This window comes from Balearica regulorum, chromosome 17 (assembly GCF_011004875.1).
Source record: "Balearica regulorum gibbericeps isolate bBalReg1 chromosome 17, bBalReg1.pri, whole genome shotgun sequence".
Classification (NCBI taxonomy): domain Eukaryota; kingdom Metazoa; phylum Chordata; class Aves; order Gruiformes; family Gruidae; genus Balearica; species Balearica regulorum.
Window position 1 is genome coordinate 12,182,906 of NC_046200.1, and position 14,431 is coordinate 12,197,336.

A 14,431-nucleotide genomic window follows, 5' to 3' on the forward strand; every position below is an offset into this window, starting at 1 on the left:
TTTCAATTGCATAAGACTTTCCTGATCTCTGAGGAGATAATTTTGGGGTACTTAAGCGAATGCTGCCACTGATGTCTTCCCTGTTTGATTTTATGTCCGGAACCATGCCAGATCAGGATCTGAATCACTTGAGAAACCTTCCCATTCATTCTCCATTATTATTCAAGCAGACAAGTCCCCTGATCTGCTTTTCCATGTCGTTTTGCAAATGGTTGTGCTGGCATGGGATGAAGAAAGAGAATAGGTGACTGGCAAAAGGTGAGAAGTTGCTTTTTTAATGGCAGTGTTGGCTCGTGGTCACATCAGACTGGCCTGTGATGAGTAGGTTGTGTAGAGGGTAATGCTCTGTGCTGTCATCAAGAGACGCATTTGGTTCCTAGTTCTGTCTTTATCTGGGTCTTTGTTGAACAAGGTGAGTTGCAGATACTTGGCTGCTCAACACGGAGGGCAAAAAGAAGTACCAGGCTTTGCCGAAGGGACTCCTTCTGCTGGTTGGGAAGGACTGTTGAGAGTCTTATCAAGAAACTGCTTATCTTTTAGTGATAAGGAAGAGCTGAAACATGAAAACCAGTGCTTGCATTGACTCAGTGGTTTTCCTGAGTTGGAAGTGTAAGAGAAATAACCAAACCAGAGGAATTAAGAAGTACGTACATAATAGGAGAACAGTAGGGCTAAAATAGAGGGTTTTATAAGACATTCCTAAGCAGTCAGATGGCAGAGACCCTGTCGGGTAAAGGCTCACAGTCAGAGACAGGTGAGCTTGGACCTGTGGCCACAGAGGAAGAGAGCTTGACCTGCAGCTATTGATACAGAGGAAAGAGAGTTTGCAAGTGTCTCTACTGTAACACTATTACTGTTGTTGCAGCTTTTATTAGCTGGTTACCATCTTCTCTAGCTGGGAATGAAGTGGGTCTCTGTTCCCTTGGGAATACAGAAGTTATTCATTTTTTCCCAGAAGAAGGGAGAGTGCTGCTTGGAACGCCAGCTGTAACTGGTGTGGCGTATTTTGCATGGTTACTGTTTGGGACGCGTGGAAGTGGTGGTGTGTCGCAATGGCTGGGCATCCCTGGAATTGTTCTGTAGGTAAAGGTCTATGGAGCAGTCTGTGCCAGGCTGGAGAGCTCGCTGCTTGGATTGTTGTCTGGACAATGCTTTCACTGTATAGCTGTAGGGCTGACACACAGAATATGTTATAGAACAGTGCTTGCTGTGTCTCTGTCTTGGCTTGCCTTGGCAGGCTCTGTGTTGTAAGCATTTGCCCATGAAGCTGCCAGAAATAGAAGCTTAATGGCGAAGAATTTGCTAAAATTGATCTCGGCCATGTGAAGATGCAGACTGAGATCTCAAGTTGTAGAGAAGGCGTTTGGGAAGTGACCTCTCACTAGCTGGCTGAGAAAAAGAGCTTCCAGAGAAAAATAAGCCGTTAGTGTGTTTGGTTTTAGGAAGTACTTGGTCCTAATATTATAGTCTAATAACTATAAACAGTTATTTGTTACTTGACTCAGCCAGAACCTGTCTGATAACCTAATTAAATAAATAACTTATAAAACAACTTTCTTACATGGATGTTGAGTTTCACGTGTGGTAGTGTAAGAATGCTAAAAAATGTACTTCCCTGGGAAAACCAATGGTGTCTTTGGAGCATATATACTAGTGTATATATGTTCTGCGTAGATGCTAGAGTTTAGAAATGGGTTGGTAGTTGTTCTTGTCATGTGGCACGCAGATGAACTCCCCTAAAGTAAGTCCTTCAAAAGACAGCAGTCTTTAGCATGGCCTTACCCAGTATTAATTTTCAGAATGAGAATGAAGAATAATGATCTTTTCTTCATGAATTGTCATGTAGTAAGTACTAAGAATTGCTTCTAAAAATCAGTATTTAAGTCAAAGGACGGCTATGCACAGGCTTGTTACAGGCATTTGCTGTGCATGTTTCCACTACTTGTTCTGAAATTAAATACTTAATTTTACAAAAGCACCTTGTAGAAGGAAGATGGTTTCATTTTTATATGTGCAGTGGAAAGCTGGTTAAATTTGACTGCACAAAGTCTAGTCCAACTTCTGAAAAATTTCCTAAAGGTGGGGGTTTTGTTTTCGTTTTGGCTGATCCCATTTGGAAGAACGTAGCACTGATGCCATGTTTGCCTGTGGGAGTATGCGAACTTGCATACTTGAAATACGCTTGTAGGAGAATCCAGTTATATGCATATGGACTCTGTTGGACTAGTAGAAAGTAATTTAAATTTCAGTTAAAATACAAATGGGTTTGCAGATCAGTGTCTGGCATTTTGAATAATACTCAAAACTTCGAAGTAATCTTACTTCTCAATTCTTTCATGTGATGCTGCCGTTTGCTTATTATGTCTAGTCGAGATTAACGCATTAGAAAGTGTTTATTTGGGATCAAGGGGTTTTAGTCTCTTAATGAACCGTCCAGTGGCAGTTAAAGAGACACAGGGTTTTATTACGATGAGATTCACTTCAGCATTATGAAACTATTCTTGAAGTTTGCTTTTGGGCTACTTGTGTTGGAAACTTTGGGTGGAATCTGGACGTGCCGGAGCTGCTCGCTTGATTCCCACAATGCGGTTCCTCATAGACTTGTCATACGGTGAGGGTTTTGTGCTGCTCTTTCTCCACCTGCCTCGGGAAGACGGAAAGCGTGACTATGTCTTCATGGCTCTGTTTGCTGGGGTATCAGTGAAGATGACTTTTCCCAGACCGTAATCACGATACCAACACTGAGTTTTTAGGATGTCCTGCTGTAAGATCTTTATGTGGAGAAGTCAGGCAATGTCGTTGGTCTGCGAGGGAGTTTATTGCACTTTTGCACCGTTGTGCTTTTCTTGTGCAGGGTGGAGGGACTTTTAATTCTCATTTCTCCCTTGCATAGAAACAGTTTTAGCTGTCCTGTTCATCACTGCAGCCTATCAGTAGGGTTATGGTATATTAGATCATTGTTTAGAATGGGTTTGCAGGGATTCAGTTTCTTTTGTTGTACCAAAGAGCCCTCAGTTTTTAATACAAAACCTAATGGATTATGCACAGGGCTGATCCATGTATCATCCTTATTTTATGTTTTATAGATCTTTAATATTTACAGCCTTGTTTTGACTAGTGTTTAGTAATTATGATGAAATGGCATTTTAATTATCATAGCTTCCAAAGTTGCCGCTGAATGATGAATTATATAGAAAACATTGTTCATCTCAAAGGTATTTGCCAATTTATGAAGATAAAATTTTATGAACATCAGTTAAAGTTTAGTGCATAACCCTGGACGTGTTTAATCCCAGTTGAAATTCCATTCAGTCATTTTGCTTTTCTTACAAATTTGGAGTTCCTGAAGATTCTTTTAATAAATGAGTGCCACTATTTATTCTCAAATCCAAACAGGATACAAAGCTTCCCTTTCTCTTCACTCAAGTTTGGGTGACGGAATGCTTCTCCCTGAAATTTAAGCTGGTAGCAGGACATAAAACTAGTGTGCTCACCCTTAAGCCGTTTCTTCTCAGTGTCTGCTTAGCTTTAATCATTAACTAAAAACAATATGCTCTGAACTATATTATATATAACCTGAACAGCATTTATATATACACTGATTGGAAGTGCTTAGTTACATATTGTGTATATTTATAATTCGGTATGGATGCTTTTAAGACCTCTGTTCCACAGCCTGAAAACTAAAGGTCAAACATGACCGAAATTAAAAAAAAATATATAAAGCTTAGAATTGTCTTTATGTGTTGGCCAACTTTATGAGCAAATAAGACACATCTGTTTCACACTTTTAGTGTGGAGTAATGTTGAAGTTATTTATGGTAATTAACAACAGTAGTTTCTCATTTCTTAAAAGCTTATTCAAGAAGTATATAATTTCATCTAAAAGAGGCAGTCAGTTTTTCAGTGATGTTTAATACTTAATTTCTATAGTAGAAAGTTCACGTTTGGGTTTATATATTAGAAAAAGTGTTTTAAAGTATGTGTCTAGTGGTTTGGTAATTTTCTTAAAATTGCTTTTAAATTGGGAATGGGATGATTGATTCTTTAACTGTCTCATATCTTTAGTTTTTATTTGCTTAGTGACATTTAATTTGGAACTATCATGTAATTCAATTATCTTTCTTCCATATCCAGAGTCTTGCTGAAATTTGGCTTTCTGGTTGGTTTCAGAAATGTTTAGTTATCTTTTTTTTTTTTTTTGGTAGGATAAGACTAATGCAATTAACATTGGACATTATTCTTTTCTGTTACTTTAGCATAAGTTGTTGAAAAACTGTTGGGAGTTGTGGTGTGGCTCCTGGAGCCTCTCCTTGTCTGTTGTACCCCCACCAGCATGGTGGCCCTCTGCTTGGCTTACTCCAGTGTGCCAGTGTTTTTTAGGGCCCCCAAAACTGTAGGCAGTACCTGAGACGGGGCCTCACGGGTGCTGAGTAGAGGGAGTGACCGTTTCTCTTGACTTGTGAGCTGTCGTCTTCCTGTTGGTCCATTCCTCAAGGTCCCCCTTAAAGGTTTTTCTGTCTGCTCTCCCCAGCTGGCTGTCAGCTGGGAACTTGCTGAGGCAGCCTCTGACCCAATGTCCACATCAAAAGAAGTTTCAGTATAAGCTACATAGTAGGCTTTGGTTTGTCAAGGATAGGAAAAGAAATTGGCAATTATTAATATTTATATTTCTGAGCTTTAAACACAAAGGAAATCGTTCTAAATAAAGCTGGTTTTTAAGCCTCCTGCAGAAATTTCTGTCAGGAATCCTGTATCAAGTGGTGTGCAAGAGGTAATAGGGAAGTAATTGTGTGTGGTTTAATAAATGCGTATTGCAGCGTGTTGTGAGGTTTGGGATTTTTTGTTTGTTTGTTTTTGTCCTGGACTAAGTGAACCTTGACTGCCAATATTGCAACTTAACTACTATCAGTTAAGACAAACGAAGTCGTACAGAAAACAGGTTAGTGTTATTTACATGCAAGGTTGCATTAGTTGCACTTGAAGCAATTTTAATGTGTTTGAGAGGAAAAAAATCTGAATGCGGTGAGTTCATGTTACCATAAGGCGTTTAAATTGTCCTTTGGTGGTTGTACAGATTTTGCATGCTGCGGTCATGAATATAAAAAGTTAATTTACAAGCTACAGGTTTTACATTCCTAGATAGATGATATGAGAACTTTAGAGAGAACTGCCATAAAGATTTGTCATCCAGTTCTGTTTGTGTTATAATAATAAGAAGAGTTAGCAAATGGCACTGGAGAAATGGACACTTGTGATGACACACCTGCCTTCTTTTTCCCAATTACAGGGCATATTCCCTTGTGGATTCCAGTCAAGTGTCTACCTTCCTGATTTCTATTCTTCTCATAGTCTATGGCAGTTTCAGGTAAGATTTTTCTTTAAGGTTCTGCAGAGTTTTTCAAATAAAAATATGGCAAGTGACTGAATACAGTTTATGCCTTTTTTGTTTCATTGTATCTTTGTCGGACTGATGGCTAATGTAAATGAACTATTTCTTGCTTTTGAAAAGGAAATGGAAAAGGAAGAAAAAGTAACTAGTTGGGGTTTCTGAAAGATATAATTATATGTCACATTACAAGCGTGTATATGATAACTTAGAAGTTAGTCCTTGAAGACAGCTGCATAGAGCTGTGTTTTGGAGGGGATGAAAGGATTGTTGAGAGAGACAGGGATGTAATGTTACCGACAGTAGAATTTTATATATAATGTTTCAGTGTTGGTCATTCAGCATGTCCTTGTGGTTGCAAACAAGTCTTGTAACCCAGTCCCAGTGCTATTTACTTGAGTGTGAGTAACAACTTAATAGAGAAGTGGGAAACACCATCACAGCTGAATTCCAGCAAAGTGTCTGAGAACTGCTGCAGGGTAAGTTTCAATCTTCAGAAATCAAATATGCCCCACTTTAGGAGACTTGAGTATAGTTCAGAGAACACGTTGTTGTCCTTTTAGACTTACATCTTGTATTATACAGTTTGTTTAAATGTAGCGGCACTAAGGAATGAGATTCATGCTGACATATAAAAAAATGAGTAATCACAGCATGAAAGTATCAATTTTTTTTCAAACTTAAGTACTACATGTTTTTCTTCCTGTTTCGTGAAGACCATTGCTTCATTTAACAAGTCTATGATAAAAGGTCATACATTCACTATGAAGTCTCTGAACTGCTCTGAGTATTCCTGACATAGATGACAGCCATGGTAATATATATATAATGTTAGTGTTCACCACCCTATTCCTATATAGACATGCTCTTTTACCATCTTGTCCCATGATTTACATTTAAAATGGCTCACATAACAAGGACTGCAAACTTCAGAACATTGTAACTTATTGGATGAAGTAGTGGAATGGTGATGGATAGAAATCGGTTGAGGAGATGCCCTGTTCTAGTCCACTTCGTTGGCGTGGATCCTGAAGACCTCAAGATGCAAGCTATTACAGACCAAGACACGGTCCCACAGTTTTAAAATTCATTTCCTTTGTGTAGTTTCTTTAGCAGATGTCTGAGCTGAAACCCACAGTTATGATGGTGACTTTGACAAATTCCTATTCTGTGTGGTCAGCAAGTGAGGTCAAAAGCAGTTTTTAACAGAAAATTGAACAGTGGTGTTAACAAAGATACAATTAAGTTATTTAAGAAATTCAAGTGTGGTAGTAAGTTGCAAAATTGTATTCATCTGGAAATTCCTGAAGTAGTAAAATAAAAACTTCTGGCAACGTGGGTGGATTTTCTTAGAAAAGTGACTTGCCGGAAGAACAAAAGTTATGGCTTAGGGTGCTTGTTCTCAAATGACAACAATGATGTCTTCATCTAGATTTGAGTGCTTTGTCTCAAATGGAGCTGTCAGAAGACAAAAAGCAAATAGCACTCCTTAGTTAACCTTCATGTTGCAGAAAGTGGGTTTTGTTTCTGATTTTCAGTCTGAAAAGAAGCAAGTAGTTATTGTGGTATTGCTGGCAAGTAACTTAAACAGAAGTGCAATAATAGGATCAGAAAGAATTGGGTGGATGAGTCATTAGGATAAAATCCACGTGCGTGGTGGATCTAATCTAATGCAAGAGGTTTCAGGGGAACAAAGGAAAGCTGTGGTCCACTGTCCATATACATACAAGCAGCATTTGTCCGAAACCCAAACAAACAAAAAGCCCAAACCCCAAGATACTCAGAAGAATGTCTAATGGATCACGGCTAAAGTCTGCATCCAGAACAAAGTACAGTTTATAGAGTTGAGTTCCCGCTTCTCTTGCTGTGGGGGAATGAGCGTTTCCTTCCTACATTTGTGCTGGGGGAGGAGTTCCAGCTACAAGCCCTTCTGAACATCTCTCCCATACACGTTCTGACTGTCTCTCAGTCCTTGAGCTTGATATACTTTATTATGCACTGCCAAAGGGGCAAGTGTAATCTTTTAAACTGTTACAAGCTCTAAACTGGAGCGTGCAAGTATATATGTTAGTTATGCTCTTTTAAAGAGGTGAGCTTAGTTTGAAACAGATTGTTTCCTAAGGGTTCTTGCAAGACAGGCACCTATTCTTGTGCAAGTGCTTCTCTGTGATTTAAATGTTGGAGTTACTTTGCAGGCAGGTAACAGCTAAATCTTCTTCTATCCTATCACATATCCAGACACAGTGTCCCAGCTTATGTAAAGCCTGATTTAACCCAGAATCTACCTGTTCAAGTATCTGCTTTTATACCAAACCAAGAAGCATGAGAGAAAACTGGTGTCTTCTATCATTAGGCTTTGGGTACCAAAAATATGTGTGTAAATAGAAAATAGTTCAAACAGTGTCCTTGTGGCTGGCTTCACGACTTGACATTTACAGAAATCAGGATACATACTTCGCAGTAAAACTTAAACAGAAGGCTGTGGGGTTCATAAGCATCTACAGCCGCAGCACTGGCAGGGTGGAATCAGAGATTTTGAAAAAACCTCACCGAATGCCACAAAGGTTGTCTGCATGTGTGCCCACAAGTAGGTGCACATAAAATACCTGCTGAAGGTGAGACGCTCTTATCGGAGATGTGGGACTCAGGCAATGAAAATGTTTTTACGTGCACTTTCTGTTACTGTTTCCCCTATTCTTAATCCTACTCTGGATCTTGCATTGGAACGTTTCCGTTAATCTCACAGCAATGTTTTATAAGTGACTGTAGTAATGTTAGAGCACACAACATATTTTAGGCTCGCTCTCTATAATATGCATTGAGATTTGATTGAATTAAACTGTCTCAGGTCAATGACTGATTTTGATTGTAATTTTTTATTTAGAGCAATTGAAATCTGGCAGTTCTGCAGCAACCCACAATTCTCAAAGCCCCAGAGCTGTTAAGATGGGTGACTGTCCTCACTAAGTAGAGCCAGAAGGAACTTCTCAATATATTGCATCTGCAGGCGACTCTATAGATACATCCCTGCTTTCATATGTCCGCCATTGTTTCATAAGAATATTCTCCTGCAGGGTTTCCCCGAAGCATTACTGCAGTGGAAGTGATCCATAGTTGAATCTGAGCTTTCGTGATAATAATGCACCAGCAGCTTACTCATTCCTTTGGCCTCAGCATAACCCTACTGAGTGGTTCCCTGTGGGAGGCTGATCCGAGTTCCTTTGAAACATTGTGCTGGAAATCCTACCAGCTTGAACTGTGAGGACCCACAGAAGAAACAACTGTGTAGTTTATTGCCTGATGGGAGGTGCTGGCTGAATGTCGCCTTTGGAAGCCCAGCAGAAACTTGAACAAAAAAGCAAATGTTTCTCAGCTTGCAATTTCTTTACAGTCCAGTAGTTTTCAGTACGTCTTGTTTCACAATATAAACTCTCTTGGAGGATGTTTTAGTGATCACTTCTCCTTTTTTTTTTTTTTATTATGTTAGTGATAATTTGTAGCAGAGGGAAGGGCCAAGTCACAAAATGGCTGGAGATTATTCAGAAGTTATCTTGGATCTTGGAGCAGCTGTGTTCCTAAGTGAAAGTAATTTCCTAATTTATGCTTACTTTTGAGGTAGGGATGTTTACAGGTAATAATGTAAGAATTGTTGACACTATTGCAATGAAAGAAAAAGGGCTGAAGTTGTTTATGAGCAGTGGATCTAATAGTTTCTTTCCAGTTTTCTTTGCTGATAGCAATCCCTTAAAGTATGAGTTGCCCGATGCCACTGGGAGAAGGATGGTGTGAAGTTCTTGCTAAACTGCGGTAATTCAGAGAGGAATGAAACGCTGCTGAGAAAAGAATTATCTTGTTTGACTGAATCTTGGATCAAGTCCTGGAGGGTTGTCAGCCTCCTCCTGGAGTTTTATAGCTTGAGAGGAAAATTATGAGGCTACGATGCATTAATGGGGGAAAAGGAAGTGCGAATGAAGGATAAAGGCACCTCAAACAAGATGCAGAGCAGAGGGATCTTAAAAAGAGCAAGTGAAGAGGAACAGATTAATTCGTTAGAATTTTAGTGTTCTCCATTGCCTCTTTGATAACTTTTAAGTTGATGATCCACAATCTGTGTAGAAGTACTATATGTCTGAGGTTGAAGCTTCCTCGTATTTTGCCTGAGCCCAAAAGCTGCTTTAATTTCCTACCTCCGCTTGGGAGCGCCTGCATAATAGATACAGAAGAAACAAACCTGGTTTAGCCTGGAAGAGCCGTTTTTGTGTTGTACAGTGAAACCGCTCATCCTCTCTTTCTTTAATACACCACATTTATCTTGATATTATAGGCCTATCTGTGCTTGATTTCAGGTTGTATGAATGCAGCACAAAATTGCTCACCTGTGCATTGTTCTAGGTATCCTATACACTGAAATGAAGTAACTTCGATACCTATAGAATTGTTTAGAAGATTAGAGAGTATTTTTTACTTGTCTGAAAAATTAATAAAATTTGTTTACTTTGCATAGTATGATTACTCACAGCTCAACTTGAAAAGGAGTTTCATGCCTGATGACCTGGAAGTTTTATTGAATACTTTGTATTTGATGCTGCTGCAGACATAAGACAGGAGCTGTACAGAGCTTCTGGTGGTTCCCTGTAGCATATTTGAATAAGTGAATCTGCAGCTAAGTCATGGATAATATGCATGTATCAGAATGAGAAACTATCATGGTAAACTTAATTGCTGGTATTTTTACATAAAACAACCTAGAATTTAACTGATTGTTGGCCAAAACAGACCTTACATGAAATCCCCGTTTCAGAAAGTTACACCAAAATTTGTTGGATTATAATGTAGAAGTTGCATCAAAGACTGTGGCATACTGTGTTATTTTGGATTTTTTTTTTAAAGTGTGTATATCAAATTGAAAAGATGAATCAATTGCAGCTGACCTGGGTACATTGGGGAATGTTGTCAGCTCCTATGGATGAATTAAGTTGTATCAATTTGTACTATTTATCCGGAGCTTTCTCTGGTCATCTGTCTGGGTGTATCTAAAATAGGCTTTGCTGCAACTTTTTCAATTAAGTAAGACCTTACATTCAGCAGACAGTTACTTATAAGCTAGTTTTGGTCATCATTCATAACAAGATTTAGAGGAAGGAAATAATATTGTTTTAAAAATGAAACCAAATAGTTAAACTTGAATGAAAAGGATCAAAATGAGAACTGGGAAAGAGTTCAAATACATCAGAGAATTGAAACGTTTATTGCATTTCCATCATGTTCTACGCTTCCCAGTAATGCAGAGCAGTATCTTTGTTGTGGTTTGTTGTTAACGCTTACCAGTTCAGACACTACGGTGACTAGTCTCAGTATTAGTACCTGTGTGATTTGGTGCCTCATCTGTAACTATAACCTTTTTTTTTGGGTTATTTTCCAGTGTGTGTAGTATTTTTTCTAATAACAGCATTAAAGGGCTTTTTCAGGGCGAGGGTGCTGTGGTAGGATGGTAAGGAGACCACAGCTGCTGAGCCTAAATAAGAGTTTGAAACTTGCCTGTTAAGTTTGCGTTGTTTCCTGCAGGTCTCTTAACATGGACTTTGAGAATCAAGACAAAGAAAAAGACAATAGCAGCACAGCTGGGTCTTTTAACGGCAACAGCACCAATAACAGTAAGGGTTAGCTTTACTCCTTATCTTTCTTTCCTCACTTCAGTGTGCTGCATCTTCTTTTGCTTCATCTGTCTGTGTGTTTCAGCTACGTGCTATGTAGATTCACCTGATGTAACGGAACTGGTTTGTCTCGGCACTTACCATGTTGCTCTGCACTAATACTGCTATCTAGTTCATGCCCATGGAGGCTAAATGTAAAACATCGATGTAACATTTCCATGATGCGTAGAAATTGCATGCTGCACAATTTGTCGTGTTTTACTGGAAATGGAAACTGCTTTACATTTTTAAAAAAACCACCGCAGAGTTACGAGAAGGAAATGTAATTTCTTTTGTCTGGTGTTTATCGCTATGATGTATGAGCCCGTCCGTAAGTAATGAGAGATCTCATGGTATGCTAACAAGTCCATAAAGATGATTCAGCTTTACCAATAGAGAAATTGATGTATAGAGTTCACACAGCTTTGGGCAACTCATTTACAGTGGACAACAAAATATGTGTCTACACACGATCTATTCAGAGTGGGGATTAATGTGTCAGCTCCTACGTGGTGATTGTCCCCTTTATAATCTATAGATAGGTTCCATGCAGCTTGGCCATTTGAGATGCACTGATTTGCAGGTAAAAATATATATATGAACAGTTAGAGTAGAATGTGTTGTACACAATGTGCTGTAAATTCACATCTGAGTTTAACTTACAGCAGTTTTGATGGGTATATTCTGAGAATAGGCTCTAGAATGAATAGTTTCAGCAAGTTTAGAAGACAGGAGTGAGACATGTGAGCAGCCCTGTGCTCAAAACCCTGAATGCTAAGGTTGCTTTGCTTAAAGTAAGAAATATAGCTTTAAAATTATAAAATTAATAACACATATTATGCTGTATGTGCCTTTTTTTTTTTTTTGATCTTTTTTTAAATATAGACTCTTGGAATTGACATGCTTGTCAGAGCACTGCTTCTGTTGACAATGCAGAGCAAAGAGGTTGCTGTGCTTGGTGATTCAGTAGTGAACAGTAGAGACTTTTGGCATCTGGGAAGTAAGAGAAGACAGACTTGGGCTGGGGAGTAAGCACATTAAGGGGATTAGCTGTCAAAATGATCAGAAATGAAATGAAGAACTTTGACATTTAACACTGCAGGCACTAATTCCCATATGCTGCGGTGGTTTGTAGCATGTAATTTCTGGGGTTTTCTTTTGTTTGTTTTTCCCTTGGGAAGTTGAAGGGCATGTGAATAAATGCTTTTTCTCAAAGTAGGAGGAACTAGATCTAAGTCACAGATTAGAACAGGAATTTCTGTGTCTTCGCACTGTCATCACTGAATTATCTATATTGTACTTTACCCTTTTGTACCAGACCTCAGTGACACAGAAATCCTAAGTGACTGAGTTCTTCTGCTTTATATTTTTAAAATTTACTCTGCTACTTATGTTTAAGAATAATAGATCCGTGACCCGAACTAATAAATGACCATACAGTGCAAGTGTCATGGCTTCCATGCTTGTTGTTTAGCTTTCCTTTTGTGAAAATGGTTAAATACTTATGACAGATACTAAGTTGTAGTGTGTGTATTTCACATGTGTGTGAGGTTTTTTGACATACCCAGATACACTGGTAACTATGAGTTGTGTAGGTAAATCAAGTAACTACTTCAGATGTTATATTAATGCTCTACAAGTATAAGTACTCCTTGTATTTTGAACTGGTTTACTACTTATGTCGTCTTTTCTTCCCCATTAATGATCAAATGTAAATACAGCTACAGAGAGTCATTAAGCATTAGAATTTGTGTGGATAGGTGGGCTTTTCAAAGCCTGATCTCAATTTTGTTAGTAATTATAAAAACTCATGGTAAAATACAGTAAAAAATGTCCTGTCCCATTATTAATATCCCTAGTAGTCACACTGCATGGCTGAGGTGGGGGGAATAATCAGAATAAAATACTTCAGTATCACCGCACTGTTTAAAATTGCTTATGGCTATAAAATGTAAGCATGAATTTTTGTTGGCTTTTAGCATAAAAGGTGATTATAGTGCACACTGAACTGAGCCGATAGTTTCATAAACAGGTAAATGACTTGGGTGTTTTTGGAAAACTGCCCTTTTTTTGTTAGACTTGATGTTATCTGGTGATTGCAATCAGTGATACAATTTAAGTGCGTGGTGGCCTTCACCCAAGTGGAATTTGAAGCTGCGGCACCCTAAAAGTGAAGCTTTGTCAGCCTAACAGTCTCCAGCTGTGATGTTAGTCAGGCTCTTCACCTTGGGCTGAGAGGTTAAATAAAACTTTTATATGCTCTGTTCAACATGTTGCTCGGTGTAAAACAAAACAAATACATAATTTTATATATATATAAAAATAATATAAACATAATAAAAATCTATGGTACAAGAAAAAAGATCATACATTTTCTTTCAGCTCTCAGTTCTTGGAATCTGCAAAGCACGGCTGTTGCTGTGCACTCCCAGCGCTGCGATCGCGCAGTTTAGCTGGAGTGTTTCCACACTGACTTTTGGAAGTCAGTTGCTGTGCTTGGTTATGATAGTGCACAAGGATCTCGGAGCAAATGTCTGTTGCATCAGCACTGAAATGGAATATATTGTCAGAGTCCTTGATAGTGTCGGTGAGGACAGGCTGTCAATATGCGTGTGATAAGGAATAGCCTGAGTTAAATGTTGCTTGCTTTCTTCTGCAGGTATTCAAACCATTGATTCTACCCAGGCATTGTTCCTGCCGATCGGAGCGTCTGTGTCTCTCCTAGTTATGTTCTTCTTCTTTGATTCAGTTCAAGTTGTCTTTACAATATGCACAGCAGGTGACTTAAGTTTTCTTTTCTTTATAAGAATTTGAACAGAACAGAAAGCATTAACTGAATTAAATATTGTTGACAAGAATTATAATACATGTCATACTACATTAAAAAAAAACTTCATCAGGTTTCACAGTTGTATTTTCATGTCTCTGTAGCTATTAATAAAGTGACAAGTATTATTTGAGAAGTATTTTCCACTTAGAGATTTGCTAAATGTACTGAACTATAAATTGCCAGAGTTTTGAAAGATGCTGGACGTATTATTTTACATAAAGTTCACTTGTTTATAAATCAGTGGTCAGAACTGTACGTGGTATTTCATAATTCAGGTACTTCATAGGATCATAGCATAACTCTGGAGATTCTATCCAGAGCCTTCTTTTTCTCGTTTAATTTTCATTTTGGCTGTTACCCAGTTTTTCTTTGTTTCAAGGGTACTTCTGGTCTCACTAGCATTTTCAGTATTATTCTTTTGCATTGCTTGAATTTAGAACAAAAATTAAATAGTTGTCCTCTAATCCTGTTTATTTACATTTTGTCATATAAGTAAATAACAGGGCTTTGATTTTTGGA

General features: G+C 38.3%; 1 protein-coding gene across 6 annotated transcripts in view; it reads left to right on the forward strand.

The window, feature by feature from the left end:
- Window positions 1-14,431, forward strand: part of SPPL3 (signal peptide peptidase like 3) — a 59,445-nt gene that overhangs the window by 30,524 nt on the left and 14,490 nt on the right. For 4 of the 6 annotated variants that reach the window (XM_075770015.1, XM_075770016.1, XM_075770013.1 and 1 more), the window contains exons 2-4: window positions 5,291-5,368; window positions 10,955-11,049; window positions 13,742-13,861. In XM_075770015.1, coding sequence (XP_075626130.1) covers window positions 5,291-5,368; window positions 10,955-11,049; window positions 13,742-13,861 — 293 coding nt within the window. The remainder of the gene's footprint in view (window positions 1-5,290; window positions 5,369-10,954; window positions 11,050-13,741; window positions 13,862-14,431) is intronic. The other 2 variants (XM_075770014.1, XM_075770019.1) reach the window with 2 other exon arrangements.